Raw genomic sequence first — 21,439 nt, 5'->3', positions numbered from 1 at the left:
AAAAAAACATTAAGACAAAATTAAAAAAAAAAAAAAAAAAGGCACTGGAGCATCTCTCACCTTTTGAGTCCTCTAAATATGGAGTCTGACAGGTGGAAGAGTGGGTGCTCAGCTGAAGATGGGTTTCATCTTTTCTACCATTTAAGCTGGTGCTGAATCCAGCACATCCTGTCAGTTGGTCGTGTTACTCTTTGTACTCAGCACCTCTTCTAGCCACACTTGGCTTTCCAGCCTGAGGCAAGGTAGAGACTCCCAGTTTGTATACTCTACATTAACTAGCCAGCCATGGTGTGTCTTGCAAGTGTGTTGAGAGGTGTGTGTGTGTGCACGCACGCGTGCACACACACACACACACACACACACAGGGAGGGGAGCAAACAGCACTGGGATGTGTGCAGGGGAAATAGCTTGTTTCCAAAGCCAGCTCAGCCTCAGTGCTTCAAGAAACAGGACAGATCGTCTCTGCTGGTCCACGCAGAGTGGATTTACAAACTCTCAACTGCATCCAAGGCTTGGGATAGCTGTTGTCCTTGGGTAGGACTGTCAGTCTCATTTCATCTGGGTCACTTGACTTTCTATTATCCTAGGCTGTCTTCCCACTCCTGTCAGACAGCCACAGCTGGGGCTCCACGCTGCCTGCTCCTTGGCATGGACCCAACCATCTTTCTGTCTCCACACGTCTCCATTGCCTCACCACTTTTCTGTGGCCCCTGAGTGTCTCCTACTCACGGAGTGAAGTCCATTCTTTGTTATCCTGACTCTTCTCATTCAATGCCTCACAGACATAGCTTTTACATTTTACGTGAATTCATCTTTGAGGGTCGGCATACGGTCATTTTTGGTAAATATTCGTGGGTACTTGAGCAGAATGTGTCCTAAAACATTGCTGATGATACTGTTCTATACGTAAAGTGGGTAACCTTTGCCATCCTCCCCACTCTGAGGACTGAACCCAAGGCCCTGCGCTTCTACACTGAACTAACCCTCACAATTAGGTTGATTACTCCTCTTATTGTATCTTCCATATTTTAAATGTCTGTACAAGTAGGTAATTATTATTCTGTATTTTTTTTCCTTTTCACATTTTGAAACTGTAATATTGGTACACAAAATTCCAAACTATATCTTCCTAATATATTTATTTAATCTTTAAATACCATCTTTAAGTACTTCTTGGATTGTAACCATATATACTAGCATATATCTACCCTGATACGTGAATAGCTACATTAGCCTCATCTTGGTTGGTCTGTGCTTAGTTCATCTTTTCCACCCTTTTACTTTAGTTGTTCTTTGAATTTACATTAAAATGTGCCTCTTGGAAGCAACTATGTACGCTTTGAAGGTATTTGTTTATTCAGTCATAGTAGGCAGCCTCTTTAAGGTAACCCCATTCACACACACACACACACACACACACACACACTTCCCTTTTTGTAATTCCTTCCCTTTTGACTACTTTGATATGTAAAATATTATTTAATATTTATGTTACTTAAAAGCCACATTTGCTATCTATTCCCTGAAATTCCCTCAATTTCTTTGGCGCAGCTTTATTTTGGACTGTTGAGCTATTTCTTTATAGACATGCTCTTCTGTTTTAGTTCCTCACCTTAATGAAGTTGCCAACACGTTGCCTAGGTTCTCATTTGCATTGGCTTGGTACTATTAGCAATTAAAAAATTTGTTAGATGTATATTTTTTGTGTATGAAGTGTTTTTGCTCAAATGTATGACTGTGCAACACGTACTTAGAGGTCTGAATGTCAGATCCCTGAAACCAGGCCTATGGAAGCACCATGTGGGTGCTGGGAATCGAACCCAAGTCCTCTGCAAGAACAAGTGCTCTTAACTGCTGAGCCACCTCTCTTTCTTGTCCAAGAAAAATTTTATATCTATAAATTGAATCAAGTACTCTCTTATAGCTTCTGTGCTTTGTTTCATACTTAAAGGCCTTACCACTCGAGTTATAAAAGAATTTTTAGCTCAGCAGGAAAGTGCTTCCTGCACAAGCTCGAGGACCTAAGGTGCATCCTCAGCGCCACATGAAAACGCCCAATGTGGCAGCTCCCTCCAGGCCTATGAGAAGCTGTGTCAAAAACTGAGATGGACGGCAACTGAAGACCAACACCTGAAGCTGACCTCTGGCCTCTACACACAGAAATATACCCACGTTACTATTCTTATTTCTCAGTGGACTGTGTGCAGACTGGCCTGGTGTGAGGGGTGAATGGCGGTTCCTTTTTCCAGAACACCATGGAGTGGTCCCCGCCCCACTGACTTGAAAACCACCTTTATCATAGCTTCAGTTACCATGTAGGTTTGGCCTATCTATCTCAGAACTGTTCTTCTTTCCTCTATTTATAAATTACTGCCACACTGTAACTGTTATATATGTAAATATTTTCTTTTGTATATATATATATATATATATGTAAATATTAATGTGTAGTGGAGTCTCTCTCATCACCATTTCCTTCTATCTGGGCTATTAGTATTTATTTTCCCTGAGACTTTAAAAATCAGCTTATGTAAATCTTTTTTTAAAAGCCTACTAGTATACTTCTTGGGTGTAATATTATGTTTTATTCTTAGCCAGGCACAGTGATGTACGCCTGTAATCCCAGCACTCAGGGAGGCAGAAGCAGGCAGATCTCTATGAGTTCGAGGCCATCCTGGTCTACAAAGCGAGTCCAGGCCAGCCAAGGTTACACAGAGAAACCCTATCTTGAAAAAAATTATTCTTATTTTTTATTTATGAGTGTGTGCATGTATGCATGTGGATGCCTACAGAGGCCAGGAAAGGGCACTGGATCTCTTTGAGTGAGCTTACAGGCGGTTTATTGGTTACCTGATGCAGTGCTGGGAAGGGAAATTGGATCCTCTGGAAGAAGAGCAAGTGCTCTTAAATCCCGAGGCACCTCTCCAACCCTGGATATCACACTGAACTGAGAGATTAAACATGGGGAGGCAATGTTGGCACAATGCTGGCCATCCCTACGAGAGAACTTAAACACCACAGATTTATCATTTGGTCTTGTTTTTAAATTTTTAAAACAAGTATTTAAATTTTCTATGCAAATAAAAATTTCCCAATTTTGTTTCCTGCTGCTATTATAAAAGTTATTTTCCCTTAGAGCATGAAATTGGACACCATGTATATAAAGATGTTTTCTGAAAATTAATTTTGTAAATTGTCTTTGGTTAGTCCTCTTTTGCTTCTAGGTAAACAATCCAATCATTTCATCTGGGAACTACAATTTTATCTTCTCTTCCCTTCTAATTTCTCTGTCTTTAATTTCTTTCTCTTGTCTAATTGTTTTGTCTATGTCCTCTGGAACAATTTTAAATAATAGTGATGATTAGTAGACATCTTGTCTTGTTCCTGGCTTTAATGAAATTGCTTCTGGTATTCTCAATTAAGCACGACGCTGCCTTCGGATTGAGATAAATATATTTTATCATATTAAGGAGACACCCAGCTATTCCTAATATTAAATGATCCTTGTATTCTTGAAATAAGCCTCACTTAGTCATGGTGAATTACTCTTATCTACAGCCATCTGGCTGGTTTCAAAGCCTAGCTCCACTGCTTACTACTGGTGTTCGGCAGAACACGTCACCTCCTCAGGACTCAGTTCCTTTGCCTTTTAAAATGAGGATGGGGTGGGGGAGGGCACTTGCTCATTAGGTGGTTGTGCATATCAACTGCTATATGGGAATCTGAGCGTCTCTTCAAATGTTTAAAAGCTATTCTCTCTTTCTCTCTCACACATCCCTGAGCAGGCTGTTCATATTTATTTCCCATTCTCCTGCAAAATCCTATTTTCTAAAGTTCCTTATACATTGAGCTTAGCTATAACTAGTGATGTAAAACACAAACACGCTTCCCAGTTACTATATTTTTGTTTGCTTATGACATAAGTACATGCAAAGGCTTTAGTTGTTTTCTTTGAAGGAGTCAAAGGTTTCCAACTGCACCTTCAAAGAGCAAATTCAAAGAGCAGTGAGGGAAGACTCCTGTCCCCAGCCCCTCACTGTCCCTGTACCAGCACCCTTTGTCATATGGACCTACAATCATCCCAGCAAAAATGGAGAATTTTCTCACTGGTCCAAGGGGAATGAGGAACAAGGAACAGAGCTGCCCCAGCTGACTATCCCATCATAACCTGGCAGCTGACCAACACCTCTGGGAAGCTTGCTTACTCCCAGATTACAGACAGGGCCAATTTGCTTATAAAAAGTCTTAGTATTTTTAAGGGCTTGAAACCACAGAACAGCTCTTTCCTTTCTTACTGAATCCTTAAATTGTGAGGAAAACCAAACTAAACCAAACCAACATTCACAGATCCTAGCTGCCCTGAGAGATGGGCATTGGCCAAAGTGTAGACCACCAGGCAGAGCTAGCTGACTCCAGTTAGAGAAATCTGCCCAGTTATTTCCACTAGTAATTGTATAGTATTATATAAGCAAATTTGTGGCCATTCTGGAAATTATCCTGGCATACAGTATGAGGGATCGGCCCAATTTCTCTTTTTTCTGTATAGCCATCTATGGAGTTCTATCCAGTTGTCCCAGCATCAATCTTTTAGTCCATCTTCATCCACCCACCATCACCGCTGCCGTGAGCACATCAACTTTACTGTATCCTGAGCTTTCTTATGCAGTTGAGCCCATTTCTGAATTGTCTATTCCATTCTTCTTCCTGCCTATACATGTGTCTCCACCAAAATTTCAGAGTTAGATTTCATATTAATATGTAGGACAAAATCTCTCTTCCAAGTACTTTTTCAGGGTTTTCCTGGGCTGGTCTTCCTTTGGTATCCCAAATCAATCTTAAAACATATCTAACACCAGAAAAAGAACTGATATTTGGAATGGGGGCAGTGGGGTGGTGGGGGTAGACCACAGATCTTTCTAGAGAACACTCTGAGATGTTAAATTACAATCAGGTTTGTTTAATGTTACAGAACTAACCCGTGCTTTCATTTCTCCTGATTGGGTAAACTATTTGGGGGGAAGTTTTCAGTTGTATTGGCTTAGGTTGTTGACAGCATTATCTTATTTCACATTTGGGCTGCATCTACTTCACTTCCTGCTTTGGTCTACAGTTTTAACTCTGAGCTCCGTTTCTACATCACCTTACCTGAGGAGTTCTTTGACACCTGGGTGGAAGATTGCCCTTGCAGAGTTTTGGGGTTCTGCTAGTTAGCTGGAATTATGACAGGCCCAGGCCCACTTTTAGACAACAATTTTTAGACCACACAAGCAGAAACCTATGCCAGGGACAACTTGTTAAACATTTTTAGATGAAAAACATTTCTTCCACCAAGGTCAAGATGGAAAAAGGCAAACTTGCTTCTATTTAGGTCTACGGGTTAGCTAGCACTTACCCTGCACTGGCAGGCATCACCCCTGGAGGGAGCTGGATTTGTGAGACCTCAGCTGAGACCCTCTTCCTTGAGCAGCATTCCATGCCTGACCTCAGGGCTCACCTCTGTCTTCCTGCCAGAAGCTCAAGATTATTGGGGCTTGGTGAATACTTTTAGGGTGAAACATCATGTTGTCTTATTTGTCTCCCATCTTTTTTTTTTTTTTTTTAACTGCTGTAGATTCTTTCCTTTCTATTCAATTTACTGTGCATTTAGTAAGATTTTTTTTTTTTTTTTTTTTTTTTTTACTCCAGTGGATTAATGGTGAAATTAACTCCTACAAGTAGAACAAGTCAATATTAGGAAATAAAATTAGCATACAAGGACTGGAGAGACAGCTCAGAGGTTAAGAGCACTGTCTGTTCTTCCAAAGGTCCTGAGTTCAATTCCCAGCAACCACATTGTGGTTCACAACCATCTATAATGAGATCTGGTGCCCTCTTCTGACATGAAGGCACACATGTGGGCAAATACTGTATAAATAATAAATATATAAACATTTTAAAAATTAGCATACAAAATTACCATTTAGAAGATAAAATGGCAGAGACCCTCCTACTGGCAAGAACTTAAATTGATTAGTTGCATTATCACTTACTGCATACGTCCCTTCCTATAGTGCAGCTGATTTTAATCATATGTACATCCAATTATGCACAGGCATAAGATAGTAAGAATGGGACGACTCGGGAGGCAGAGGCAGTCTGTGAGTTCGAGGCCAGGCTGGTCTACAAAGCAAGTCTACAACAGGTAAGACCACATAGAGAAACCTTGTCTCAAAAAACAAAAACAAACAAAAAAATAAAAATAGGATGGATTTGCCCTAAAGTTCACTTGAAACTGTTTTACCTTTGATTAAAAGCAAATTATATTTATCATGCACGTATATGCCATGGCATATCTGAATAGAGTAGAGGACATGTTGTGAGGGTTGATTCTTTCCTTTTACCATGTGAATCCCAGGGTGAGAACTTGGTAAAAAATTACTTTTACCTGCTGAACCATCATCTCTTTAAAAACTCCCAATTGATCTTAATGTGCATCCAGGAGTAAAAACCCCTGCTCTAATGGGCAACAGAACTCACAGAGAAAGTATGGGGCATCTTTCAGTGGTAGGCAGTGGTTCAAAGCTGAGAAAGGGTATTTTGTTTAAAGTAGGGAGTTTCTGCGCATATTAAAATGCTAAAATGGCTATGACAAGAGGCTATATATAGCTAGCTTGAGCAATGACAAATCAAGAGGGCCGAGGGCAACAGACATGGGCAAGAGAGGAAGTGTGGTTGGGAGGCAGGGGACTCTGCTGAATGGGTCATGGATGGGAGGGCAAGATCAGTCTCTGAGAGGCTGAGGTTAACAGGGTTTGCAAAGGTTACTTTGCTAAAGATGCTAACAGGAGGGGCACTGGCCAAGATAGTGGGCAGTATGAACTGTTAACAGTTGTTCATCAGCCAGTGGCAGGAATAAGATGTAGTTAAATTTGAAAAGCTATCCAGAAGATGTTTTAAATTTCTCTATCTTCTTTCATTCTGTAATTTAAAACATTTGAAGATTTACAAAGGTCATAAACTACCTTGCAGAGAAAGAAAGCATTTGCATTATTAAAACCTTAGGAAGCTTTTTAAATTGTTAAAGAATTCCCCTGCCTCTGTGTTGGCATTGCTGGAATTGCTGCCATTAGCTATCACCAAGACTTTTTGTTTTGTTTTGTTTTGTTTTTTGAAACAGGGTTTCTCCATTTAGCCTTGGCTGTCCTAGACTCACTTTGTAGACCAGGCTGGCCTCGAACTCACAGCGATCCTGAGTGCTGTTTTTTTTTTTTTTTTTTTAAAAGACGGGTTTTTTTTGTTTTGTTTTGAATGTAGCCCTGGCTGTCCTCGAACTCTTAAGAGATCCACCTCTGCTTTACCAATAATGGAATTAAAGGTGTATGCTGTCAGGCCTGGCACTATCAAGAGACTCGATAGTTATTTAGTAATGCTGACTTTTTGGCAACAGATGGTTTTAATTGGACTTTAAGATGGGAAAACGAGGCCGGTATGTTGATGCACACCTGTAATTCTAGCACTCAGGAAGGCAGAAGCAGGAAGATCTCTGTGAGTTTGAGGCCAGCCTGACATACAAAACGAGTCCAGGCCAGCCAAGGCTACACAGAGAAATCCTGTCTCTAAAAACAAAGAAATAAACAAACAAGATCGGAAAGAGAAACTGTGTAGCGTTTTAAAGGGTTGTAACAATTGAGAGCTAAGCCAATCACACATATATTGAGTCTAAGGAAACACTGCTAGCAGCTCTCAGAACACCTTCCCAAACTCAGTGAGCTCCTTCACACATCTGTCTGGAGGGACGTGGATTTGTGAGCTTTGGCAGTAAATCAGGACCGATCTTAATTACTATGAATAAATCACAAAGAACAATGCCCATTTCCTTTGAAAGCTTCAAGATGAGATTATCACATCCTGAAATGCTGAAGCCGTAACTCAGACAACAAAACAGTGGGTATTGCTGCTGGACCTCCAGTCCTCGTGCCCACCAGCTGTGTGTGAAGAAGCCATGGGGATATGGGTGCCATGAAGACATGAAGGACGGATGTTGCCAGACTCAGTAGGTGTTTATTATATGCCTGCTTGAACCTGAGGTATTTTTTTAATTTTCATTTTTCTGGGCTACTTATTAAAGTGTTACCTCACTATGTAGGGAAATGTGTAAGGCTTTTCCTTAAAACTATGATTTAGTGAACAAAGACGGTAAACTCACAAGTGGCTGTATCTTATGTAACACTTTTATACTGATAATTGTAAAAAATGGCTGTCATTCAGAAACTCAGCACTTGTTATACTTTGACTCCTATCTCGAGCCACTTCCATCTACTCAGGGCCACTGGGGCAGTTTCTCCCATATCACCCTTTTTTTTTTTGGTTTCTCGAGACAGGGTTTCTCTGTGTAGCCTTGGCCATCCTGGACTCACTTTGTAGAGCAGGCTGGCCTTGAACTCACAGTGATCCGCCTGCCTCTGCCTCCCAAGTGCTGGGATTAAAGGCGTGTGCCACCACGCCCGGCTCATATCACCCTTCCTTAATATTAATCTTTCAGGTGTTTGGGAGGAAAAAACATGGGGAACAAAGCCATTTTAAAGAGTTTCTTAAAGGAATCATACACAAGACCTGTCTTTGCCAAGCACGTAGGAAGACATGACATGACTACACGAGAGATCTAACCAGCACTGCCTGTGCTGCTGAGGCTCTACATGGTGCCCCGTAGGATCTTAAAGCTTGCTGGGCCTCCTCCTTGGGTGCTGCTAGTCTAAGGACTGCTCTGAGCAGCCCCTTTCCCTCTGCCAGAGACTGTTTCCCACTGTGAGCATCATCAGCATCCATCGCACTGAGAGTCTAGGGACCAGCCCAAGGCTCTGTTAGGAGCAGCTCCTTTCCCACCCCGCCCAAGATGGCTCTGTATCGTTAGCATCAGCCTCATATCACACTTTAAAACTTTATTCCAAATCTGATAATTTGCCAAGAAATTTCTCCACTTCTCAGAGTGTATTATTCTGCCCAATTTGCATTGCTAGGCCCCTTTGTAAAACCTTAAAATCCACACCCTTCAGCATGATTTTTTTTTCTTCCACATTGACATTTCCAGGCATAGGCCTTACTAACACACGAGTGAACGCTCCCTGGCCACTTCTGTGTAGTGCCTATAGTAGAAATGACCAGCCCCACACTTTGACGTTGCTTTTCCTTCTGGAAGGTTAGGAACCTATTCTGATTGTTTCTAAACAGTAGCTGTAACTGCTAACTGCAACAAAGGGAGATAGGGAAATGCTGACAAGCAAAACTAGTTTTAGCACAGGAAGAGGCTGACAAGAGTGAAATGCTTCCACTGCTGCACTGCCTATGTTTTGCTCCCAACAAGACAGCAGCCATGTCTGCTAGGGCCAGCCACCCTGATCTCAGCCCAAACGAGGTTCCTAAGACACTGAATATGGCTTCTGCTGCTGAAGTGTATCCAACGCATTTTTCCCAGGAAGGGAGCGATAAAAGCACATTGCTCAGATCTACAGAAATGATGCAAAAACAGAGCACAGACCTTACATGAACCATGCACCCCCAGAAGCCTTTACCTAGAGCCAAAGAACCCACTGTGCCAGCCATGACCGTGGCAGCCTGGCAGCTGCTTCTGCTACCTGTAACTCAGCTCTGAGTGGCTGCACAGAACTTCCTAGGCCATGGAAGGGAAGTTTAGACAGGTGGATAAATAGGAAGATGTAGATGGCAGAGAGACTGATAGACAGGCAGACATGCTGTCTCTCATCCCCAAATGCAAAGCTTAATCACTCTTTTTAGGACTGATAATTGATTTAAATACTTGTTCTACATTGAGCTTTACTTAATAAAAGATCTCATTCATAAGCACCACAGATTAAGACGCTTTATTTACTTTGGGTCATTTGTTGTGAGAACTACCTTCCTTAAGGGCCAACGTCATCTGAAATCTTTCATTGATTTCTAAAGAACTCAGGCCCAAGCACATGTCTCCCAGAAAAACTATCTTCTGCCCTCCAAATGTAGCACCATGTAAACAGGACTAAATTCTTCTCATCAGCTACCCAGAAGCCTTGATACGAATGAAGCTCTTCCTTTAAATGCTGCATCTGAAAAATAATCTCAGATCTCCTCAAACTTCTTGGTAAAACTAACATCTTGTAAATGGACTCCATGCAAGTAGATAATGTGACTTTTGTCCACTATAGAAAAAGTGTAACAGTGAAATTCAGAGAAACATCCGTATAGTCCATAAGGATGTATGAGAACCCAGAAATCAGAGCTGTGGCACTTGGCTTCATTCCTTCTGGTATGAAATGCATGAGCACACTCAGTGGTCATCTTTAAGGTCTATCAGGTGATCTTCAATAGTGACAACAAAACCTGATTGCAAAACCTCATCTCTTCTTGAAAAGCAGATCTTAATTTATGACATTATCCACTGTACCATAAAAAAAAATAATAATAAATGTAAGGTTTAAAATACAGCTGATACTAAAGTTAACCCCTGAAGCTGGTTAACAGAGAAAATAAGCAGAATAAATGGCTTCCCTAAGCATGCGTTTACACCTAAAAACAAGCATAATTTACAACCCTGTATTAGAAAGTATTTGTGTGCTTAACATCCTATTTTCTCAGGTAAATAACTTTATTCCCATTTATCATAGGTAGGTAGATGCTGCAATCTTGGGTGATCCCTGTCAAAAGTACTCAGAAATGTGTAGAAATGCATGACCAAGAAAGATGAGAAACAGTCATGAAAAAGCTTCCCAGCTGTGGCTAACCCAGGGCAGAACACGGATGTCTGGAGCTTCAGTCTCCGCTTACTAATGTGACTGAGAAGAGTATGCAGCCGGTCTGAAAACTGGCACGGCTTCAGAGAGACAAGTAAGATGTAAATGAATATGTGTGTATAAACTACTTGAAATCTCAGGTAGAAAAGATGACGCCCAGGCAATGTAGCACAAAGGAGAGAGAGCTATGGAGATATATATCTTTGCACCTAACTGTGGGGATCTCCACAATCATCACCAGGACCAATGTCTACATGAACCAACTTGGAAAAATTAAAAAGCATCATCAGTAGACCTCTCCTTTAACCCAACCCAAAATGCTAGAAATGTCTTCCAGTGGCCACTGCAGGAACTGGGGTGAGGGTGCATGATGACACCCACATCCCCTGTTATCACTGTGACACACTCCATATCTTCTGTGGGTGCAGCTGTGACACCCATAAGATAGTCACTGCTTTTAATAACCAGGGTGATTGTGGGGGACAGGCTCTGGTGTTACCCCTCCCATCCTGTGATCTCTCTCTGCACCTCCCTCCACCATTCTTGCTATGCTCAGCTGATACAGTCTCAGTCGCCCACAAGAGCTATAAAAACCAAGCTTCAGGTTCCTTTTTTAAACAGACTCACACTCTGGCCACCTGCCCACCTCACTGGTCAGGAGTCAGTCAGAGCATCTTCCCAAAGGGAACACACTGATTACACTCTGTGTGGGAGGGATAATTACACTTTGGGAAAAGGAGGCATTGGACCACCTGGCACCTGTCCAGGGGAGACGTGTTCTCCCCCCTGTGACCAAAGCAGTGAGCATTTAACAAACAGCTACCATGTATTTCAGAGTAAAAGCACTCAGTTGATACAAAAAGAGCACCCTGTCAAGCAGACCCCCGAATGACAGGTGCTCTGGATAATACTTTTTGGGAAATAACGTGGCTTTCCCCCAGCAGCTCCAGGCAGTCACTTATTCCTCACTTTGACAAAGTAGCATCGACTTCAGGCACGACTGTATATACAGCTGTACATGCGGCTGAGCAGTCATAAACATGCCACATAGAAAGGCATGTCAAAAAGACATTCTTCCTTCCCAAAGACTGGCCCCAAGCCATTATCATAATAGATAACAGAGCATGCTGGTTACTGACCTATAACACACTAGCAACGAAGTTCCACTTAGGATGTAGAGCCTTAGACCAGGGTCAGAAACACTACAGCCAACATTACCCACTGGCTATTTTGCTGAGCACCTAACCCACCATCTGTACTGCACTGCAGCACACAGCCCTCTGTGCCGTCTGGAGAACCCAGAGCATGAAGATGGGGTCAAGTACAATGCAGCAGCTGGTGATCCCCTCAGACCATGTGCAGGTAATAAGCTCCCAACCCCTACAGAGTGCTGGTGTCTCGAGGCCCCAGCCGAGAACTTGGTCGATGTATTGTACTGGCACTGAGTGAATCAAGGCTTGATGGCAAGCCGTACTGCATAGACACGATTCCATCCAGGAATGTGTTTGGAATTGGCTTTGAATTTGGGACTTCATCAGTGACATTAAAAGCTCTACACAGAAGGTATGCAAAAGCTGTCACTAGTTTTCCAGGATCAAAGACACAGCTGCCAAGGAGCAGCAGCTCTAGGAAGGCAGCTGGAAATAAGTGGTAGGCTAACAGCGAAGTAAGGAGTACAGCAGAGGATGCCCCGCCAGCCTTAAAGAAAACTGCTATTTTACAAAAGAAGATCCCAAATATAATTTTCTAAAAGAAAAGGTGACTGCTGCGTGTGAACAAGAGGAGTCAGCCCTGGTGGTGGAAGGACCAGGAATGCTGATTCACACTAAGACTGCACAGTACAAAGTCTCAACGCCCACGGCTGCTGGGCTCTAGCTGCATCCAGGACTCTTTTCATGTGGCATTTTGAAGAACGTGGCTGGAGCTGAGGCAGTGGCTGTCTCTGCTGCAGATGTCCCGTCCAGCCACTCGGAGTCGGGAGGCTTCTGGGCTGGGGCGGCCAGCTCCAGCACATCTGGGGGCACTGTGTTTCACAACAGAAGAAGGGGAGATGAGTTAGTGTAAAAAGTTAGATAAGAGACATTTAGAAATAAGTTTCTTAATCTTTGTATTTCATGCCCTATTCACTTGAGTGGAATTACAAGGTTTACTATTTTCTTCATTTTAAAAAAGGTGAAAATTATGAACCATTTCTCCAATAATAAATTCAGTACCACAGATTCACAATATAGTAAAAAAAACCAAAACACTTACTCCATGGAGCACAGATGTGCCAGGCACTGCTATGCATATGCAGGACTCTTCCCGCCTCACCTACCCCCAGTGTGTGTGTGTGTGTGTGTGTGTGTGTGTGCGCGCGCGCGACATGTGCGCATGTGTTCTTTAAAAAAAAAAGGTCTTATGACGTAGCTCAAGATGGCTTCAAACTCATGGTCTTCTTGCCTCAGCCCCGAGCACTGGGATTACAGTATGTGCCATTAGCTGTATGACCTAATTTCTTAACAAAAACTCTTACAAGTAGGCACTGTCGTTCCCCATTTTATGGATCAGGAAACTAAACTACAGAGATCAAAAGTAGCAATTCAAGCTCAAATACTGGGCTGGAAGCCATATGGTTCTCTTGCTACCCTAAACCCCCAACAAGGAAATAAGCAGCATTAGGCATGGTATTTTAATGAAGTGTCCTAAGACACTCTGAACTGGATAATCAATGCTGCTGCAAAGCCGTGCTATGTTCTCAGAACACTTAGCATGCTGGACTCCGTCACTGGATGCCAATAGCATCCCATCACAGTGCCAGCACTTTCTTCACCTTTCCAAGTGCCCCTGAGTGGATCATGACAAATCATCCTCACCACCATTCACCCTACCAAGGATAAAAAATACATTGAGATGTAGTAAAATATAGCACATTTTACTTGGGTAATTACTTGGGTAATTCTACCCAAGTATAGCCTTGGTATTTTTCTAATAGTGGGTCACAAAAGTGAATTTAGCAGCATGACACTCCATGTGTGAATGCACCATATTTTTTTGCTCATTCACGTGACCATGGTCAGCTGGGCTGTTTTACTGTTGCTGTGAACATCAGTATAGGCAAAATCTGCTTTGGGGGATGGAGAGATGGCCTAACAGTCAAGAGCACTGGCTGCTTTTGCAGACAACTTGGGTTCAATCCCCAGTCCCCACGTGGAGGCTCACAACCTTAAGCCACTCCAGCTCCAGAGTTATCCAACACCTTCTGGCTTCTGTGGGCACTGCATGTACATGGTACATAGACATACATGCAAACAAAACAGCCATACATATAACATGATAATAATTTTTAAACATTCAAAAAATTTTTTTAATTCTTTAGTTGTTATAACCAGAATAAGCTGGCAGATCTCATGGCAGTTTTATGATAATTCTTTTGAGAAGTGACATGGTTTTCTATAGGCTATCCCATTTTACCTTCTACCAGAAATGCTCAAGGGTTCCGATCACATCTCTGCCAAGGTCTAGTACTATCTGGTTTCTGAAACCATCATCAAGTAAGTGTGAAGTAATCCAGAAAAATGTCTGCACCATCTTCTCCCAGAACACAGTGTTTTCCACAATTGTTATATAACAGGGTACAATCCAATGCCCATCGAGAAGCTGAGCTGGGGCACAGGCCTCCTCATACGATGGAATGCCCTCTGTGTGGCAGTCAGGGACAATAGGATTTTGCACAAGCAAGCACGCATGAATCTCAGGAAGAGACCTGGGTGAAACGTGCCAATATGAAATCTTTTGTAAAAGGTCCAGAAACACTAAAAGCCACACAACACATTCTTTAGAGGTATCTTTAGAAATACATTTGTCTGCTAGACTATGTTAAAAAACACAAGTGATGGCTAAAACAAAAGAAAACAAACAAGTAGGAAAGCTGTTACTGCTGAGGGGAGTGGGAAGACTTTTCTTAAGATGAATAAGGTACACTCAGCTGCACTGTTTTTCTTTACACCTTACGTACCTACTATCAATATTCTTTGATAGCAGTTAAATATTTGCCAAGGGGTTAGAATAATATGAAGAACACTGTTTTGGTTTTAAGATAATTAATTTAGATATAACAAATGAAGCTGGGCACCCTATGGTCAGTTCTCTTACATTCTCATCAGTTAGTTGTGGCTATCTGTAACGTCTCCATCTACAGGGGGGGAAAAAAAAAGCTTCATTGAAAGCTACATTTAGGGGCTGGAGAGATGGCTCAGTGGTTAAGAGCACTGACTGCTCTCCCAGAGGTCCTGAGTTCAATTCCCAGCAATCACATGGTGGCTCACAACCATCTGTAATGGATTCTGAATCCCTCTTCTGGTGTACATGAAGACAGAGCACTCATATACATAAAATAAATCTTAAAAAAGAAAGAAAGAAAGAAAGCTACATTTAAGGGTAAGTATTAAGAATGCAGTTAGTTACTAACCTGCACTCCCGGCATACTCGGGTAATCAAGGTTATTCCTTCTCAAGTCTAATGGGGTTGAAGGCCAGGTAGCTTAGTTTTACAATGAAACATAGTTGTTTAGGAGTTAAGATGTTTTTAGGTCTAGATGGATGTTTTAAGTTGATAATGACAAGATGTGATGGAGATTGATTTACATTTATAAGATAGGAAAGATATTTTCCTCAAGGCTGTCAAATACAAATAGCCAAAACACTAAGAATGTAACATCTGTATAATTCCTGATTGTATCATGGTTCTTCTTGCTATAGGTAGTTTATTGTATATATGTGTAATAATATAAATGTATATATAAAAAGTAAAACTGTTTAATTAAAAAAAAAAAAAAGAATGCAGTTAGAGATTACACTGATTTAAGTAAGTGGCAGCAGAAGGTTTCCTCTTTGTTCCCTGACCTCACCAGTCATGTAGTTGGTAGCTCTTGGTTCCCCCAGATATAAGTACCACTACTGCATTGTTGGTGATATCTTGTGTACAACACAACCCCTATATCTAAGGCATAGAGAGTATCACAAAAATGGAGGGTTCCAAGAGCTCCACCACCCAGAAAAAAATACATTTTAAAAGTGCCTAATACAGCTAGTTCGATTCTGCATGCAGTACAGGCTTGCTGGCAAATTCCTGTCCTGGGTACCAGTCTTAGAAAAGGTCTGCACACTTACTCACTAAGATCTAGGAAACAGCTGTGCATTAAACCTCTGCACACTATAAAGCCAGGGAGGGGAGGGAAGCAGAGACAAAAAGAAGAAAACAACAGTGCTCTAGTTCCAGAGGGATCTACTTAATGACCCTGAAAGGGTCCTTTTCCCAGCCCTTTGTACTATTAAAACAAGGAAGACTTGTGTGTCCCTTCCTTTCTTCACCCATCTAGCCTTAGTAAGATCTTTAAATCCAGTCAATTTCAACCCAAAACTTTCTACGGGTGGGGGAAGGGCAGAGATTTGTGGCTGCATGCTTAAGAAAGAAGCTGAATTCATCACGGTGACAGGGCAGAGTGTTGGCAGAGATCTGAGCTATTTATTCTTTTAGGAAAATCCTATAAAGAATGACACAAGGAAGCCTCTATCTGCAGTCTTGTTCATCACACTGGTGAAGAGCTGATAACAGATGTATGCAGTTGTGTGATTTAGTGCCAGGAGCTGGCCCCTGATGTGTATTAATACAGCGGCAAAGCGGGACGCACCTCTCTTCATCACTCATTTCTATAAAAGAGGTGGAATCCGAGATGGCCCGATGGTAGGCAGAGCAAGCCCATTTGTTCTCCTGACTGATGGCGCAGGCTCAGGCTGTGTCCTTCACCTCCATGGGGCACTCAGGTTGTGAGTAGGAAAAAAAAAAGGAAAAGGAAAAGGAAAAAGAAAAAGAAAAAGTGCTCAGTGAAGCAGGGCTTAGTCAACAAGTGAGGAAGAGGAGTTGGCTCCCTTGGGAAACACTTACAGCTAACGTCTTCTTTAATACATAAACACATTTCTTGCTTTGAATGGGGGACACACTCTTCCCAGTGGTCGGGTCTCATAGAGCACTGAAGCCAGGCTGGGGTTGTGGCTCAGCAGTATACAACGCTTGCAGCACTTGCTTATGGATATGAGGGCCTAACTGTGATCCCCAGAGCCTGGGGGTGGGGGTGGGGGTGGGGGTATTAAAAGCAAAAAGTAGGACCAGGGTACTAAGAAGGTGGAAAGAAAAGAACAAATGTTAAGAGGAAAGGTTTAAATTCTTTAAACAACACAGGAACAAGGAGCTGAGTTTCACAGTCTGGAATGATCCTATTGTATACAAGGGCACCCGAGTGTTTAATGGGTAAATCTAGAGCGTCAGGGAAATGTTTGGCCGACCCTGTAACTTCAGAGGGTGAGTTACACCTCCGTTTTCTCATGCATCGGTGGGAATAATAAGAGCTGTATCCATCCTGGAAAGCTGGACAGAGAGTAAATGAACTACTGCAGACAAAGTGCCCAGCCTGAGCCTGGCCAGGGGAGACCACAGCAAAAACAACACTCCTGAGATTATTGTTCAGGAGGAGCCACTGATTAGCAGTCACCCCAAACACAAGCTCAAAGACGCCCTTTTCAGGAAAAGGCACTCAATGGAGACTAGGTGGTGGGCGACATTTGTCCGCTCTCCAGTTACATTCAGCTCACAGCAGACCTAAGGGATGTGGTCTGTAGCACGGGTTAAGTAAGCTTTGTCCAAACTGTTTGGGTACAGAGGCACTTTGGGGTTAGATCTGTTTGTTTCACACACATCTTATACTCACACTGAAAGGTTCTGCATACGCTATTTTACTATGATGCCTGCTGGTGTATGCAGCCCAGCATACAAAGTCAGGCAGAGAACTCTCTTACATATGCATGTCAGTGTTTAAAAGTTTCATATTTTGAGACAGGCGTTTTTTTGTTTTGTTTTTGTTTTTCTCAAGGCAGGGTCTCTCTGTGTAGCCCTGGCTGTCCTGGAATTTGCTCTGTAGACCAGGCTGGTCTCCAACTCAGGGTGCACCACCACTGACCAGCTTTCATATTCTGAATTGCTTCAGATTTTGGGCTTTTAAATTAGGGATGTCCAACTTGTAGTTTATCTTAGAGAAAGTAATTTACGATGGGCTTGATATACAATAGCCTTGATAACACATGTGTAGGAAAGTACACACATCCTAAGTGCATAGCTTAAAAACATTTACATACATAAACACCCATGTCACCCTGCCTGGTTAGTAATGTGGGACATTTCCAGAGCCTCAGGCATCTCTGTGTCCTCTCTTGGGCACTCACTCACCAAAGAGAGGCACTACTTTGACTTCCAACTGGCATAAGTTTTATATAGAAACAAAAAAGGTTTAACCTGAAATGTTTTTAATTAGATATTTCATGATGAGGAAAATGGACATGCTATTATACATAACCAGTGAGAATGCACTGAACTACACAAGAAAGTAAACAGGGCCAATCATAGTGGCGTACACCTTTAATCTCAGCACTTGGGAGGCAGAGGCAGACGGATCTGTGTTGAAGGCTAGCCTGGTCTACAGTCTACATAGTGAGTTGCAGGACAGCCAGAAAGAGACCCTATCTCAAAAGAACAAAAAAGAAAGGAGAGGGGGGTGGGGGGCTCAGTGGTTAAGAGTACTGGCTATTCTTCCAGAGAACCCTGGTTCAATTTCTAGCACCTACATGGTAGCTTATAATCATCTATAACTCTAGTTTTAGGAAATTCTGTACCTTTTTCTGGCTTCCATGGGCCTCGTGTATACACACATGGTATATAGAAATACATGCAGGCAAAACGCTTACATACATAAAATAAGATGAGAATTATTTTTTAAAGAGGAAAGTAAATGAACCCAGGTAATGAGTGACTGTGGACCACGCTGCGATCCAGCTGGACTGTCCATCAGCACGGCCCGCACCTCCTGTCTGTACTACAGCAAAGGTTTGGATGGTTGGGAACAGCTGCGGAGGAATACAGAGGTCAAGTGACAGGGTGAAAAAAGCTGTCTCTGCTGTCAGAGAGAACTGGGAAAATTACTTCTCAGCATCTCAATTTCCTTATATAAAAGAGGAATAAAGAGTCCTTGTCACAAAGACTACATGGAAAGGGACATAAAACACATCATTTAGTGCTTAGTATACAATAGGTGCTCTATAAAAGACAACTGTATACAATCACCTGAACTAGGGCTAGATAAAGATGCTGAGGCCACAGGTTTCCGTTTCCTCTTAATGTCACGTGAACATGGTGGTCCCCAGTGTACACTTGCCTGCCTGTAGAAATGAGAAGAGAAAAAGAGAGGAAGAAGAATGCTGTTTAACTTTGTGGTCCTTGTTGTGAGGCACTGTGTTTCCGGATGAAATTCCTGACCCTATAGATATGGTAACATAACGGGCATCAGCTTTGCCACCAATCACTGCAGCTTCTGCACACGCTCAGAACTATTCATAATCTACACAACATGACACTACCAACTTTTTGTCAGATTTCAGGGAAGCACACATTCAAGTTTCAATAAATATGTTTCATTACATCATTTTTATATAATGCATTGGCATGAAAACTAATTGCAATTGAGCTAACCTCACTAATGAAGTATCTACCCTACATGCTACCTACCTCTGTAAACAGAGACATTTACATAGAATTATTATAAGTTTAATTCTGCTACCACTGGATAATCTGGATTTTTAAATTTCTTATTTTATAAGTGTTTTGTCTGTAAATATGTATGTATACCTCATGTGTGCCTGATGCCTCTATGGGACAGAAGAGGGATTTGGATCCCCTGGAACTGGAGTTACAAACAGTAGTGAGACACCGTGTGAGTTCTGAGGACCACAACTGGGCCCTCTGCAAGAACACCAAGTGTTCTTAACCACTGAGCCTACTCTCTAGCCCTGATAATCTGGGTGTTTGCTTGATTGTTTTGCTTTGATCTTTTTATTGGTTCTTTGTGAATTTCACATCATGTACCCCAATGATAATCTGGATTTTTAAATACTGTTTATACTGCAAGTTAAATATTTGGTTTCTGTGACTTTAAAAATGTAAGTTATGTGCCAATAACATGTTTGACTGTTGGATATTCAGTTTATTTCACAAATAATACACCTACATAGTCTAAACCAAGAAAGCAAGATTCTCTAGAAAATGGTGGATGAAATACTGAGCCAGCTACCGAGTCTAATTCCCCCACGTTCCTCCTTTCCTGCAGTCTGATTAAGCTGAGTGTCACTTTTACACAACACTTTCCTTCAACACTGCAGGGCTTACATGCTACAAATTATCACCTGACTGGTGAACATACATCATGCTTCCTTAATGAGGCTTAATCCCCTTGAGATTAAGAACAGGGATCCTGAGAGCAGGGGCCATATTTACACTTTTTTCATAATTATCCAATGATCTACCAACCTCAGCAGAGGATAAGAGCTGATCCCTATTAAGTATATGGTAGCAGAGCTTATAGGTGTAAGAATTTTAAAAATCAAATGGAAGAATGAATGACTGAACCCTGAAAAGAAGATTAAAATGGTAAATTTTATATTATTTATATTTTGTCACAAAAAATAAACAGCTATAACCCATTAAAAGAAAGAAGTCTGGTGTGTGGGGCAGAAGATGGAGGAGGGAGATCAGGAGTTGCAGAGGACTAGAGTTCCTCTCCCAGCATCCACATCAAGTGTGCCTCCATCTCCAGGCCCAGTGCCCTCTTCTGACCTTCATGGGTGCACACATGTATATGTGTGCATGCGTCTGTATGCACACACGCACGCACACACGCACGCACGCATATTCTGGGGGACTAGAGCGATGGCACAGTTAGTAAAGTGCTTGACAATCAAGCACAAGGGCCTGTGTTCTGAACTCTAGAAGCCACATAAAAAGGCAGGCATGGCAGCACACCCCTGCAATCCCAGCACAGGGGAGGTGGAGACAGGATTCCTGGGGCTTGCTGGCCAGCTAGTCTTGCCATATCACTGAGCTCCAGAATCAGTGAGAGACCCTATCTCAAAAAATAAGGCAGAGAGCAATTGAAGAAGACACCTAATGTTGACCTTTGGCCTCTACACAAATGCATACACTGGTGTGTACACACACACACACACACACACACACACACACAAACACAACACACAATCAACTTCCAATTGGTACTCCCAGGTGGGGATAAAGTCTCATAAATCCTTGGCCTTAAATTTGGGACCTCAGATAAAGCTCAGAGCATAAAGACAGTGAAGTCTAAGACAAGCATTAATGGAGAAATTTCCCTATTCAAGGACCCTTCATCAATTTCTACAATACACACCCACTTACCTACTCCTCTAAATAGTAAAAGCTTCAGAGTTAATTCAGTTTACAGACAGAAAAATATAAGAATCTAATGAGAATCCTAAGAAACTTTCTTAAGAATAAGAAACATGTGCCAGTTACTATAAAGGCCAGCAGTTTGGAAAATTCCGTTTAAGCTGGGTGTGGTGGCACAGGTCTAAATCCTAGCACTCAGAGGTCAGGCAGAGGTGGGACTACATAGCCAAGTACTGGCCTGCCAAGTCTACATAGCAATATCCTTTTTGTGTTTTGTTTTTTTGAAGCTGAGCAAAAAGAAAAAGAAAATCAATCTAAGTCACTTTTACTGATCACTCTGTTCTATATGCAAGCATTGACTTTAAGTTACACACTTCATGAAGTTAATTTTG

The 21,439-nt window shown here is 42.0% G+C and overlaps 1 protein-coding gene across 1 annotated transcript in view; it reads right to left on the bottom strand.

Moving 5' to 3' along the window:
* Window positions 1–11,866: 11,866 nt before the first annotated feature.
* The window catches only part of Gpatch2l (G-patch domain containing 2 like), a 46,604-nt gene continuing 37,031 nt past the window's right edge, over window positions 11,867–21,439 (bottom strand). The window contains exons 9-10 of the mRNA XM_051149607.1: window positions 18,915–19,009; window positions 11,867–12,786 (exon numbers count right to left, since the gene is read on the bottom strand). Coding sequence (XP_051005564.1) covers window positions 12,635–12,786; window positions 18,915–19,009 — 247 coding nt within the window. The 3' untranslated portion in view covers window positions 11,867–12,634. The remainder of the gene's footprint in view (window positions 12,787–18,914; window positions 19,010–21,439) is intronic.

This window comes from Acomys russatus, chromosome 1 (assembly GCF_903995435.1).
Source record: "Acomys russatus chromosome 1, mAcoRus1.1, whole genome shotgun sequence".
In the NCBI taxonomy this organism is placed as follows: domain Eukaryota; kingdom Metazoa; phylum Chordata; class Mammalia; order Rodentia; family Muridae; genus Acomys; species Acomys russatus.
The sequence above is the reverse complement of the archived record's forward strand: the minus strand, read 5'-3'. Positions and strand labels throughout refer to the sequence as shown.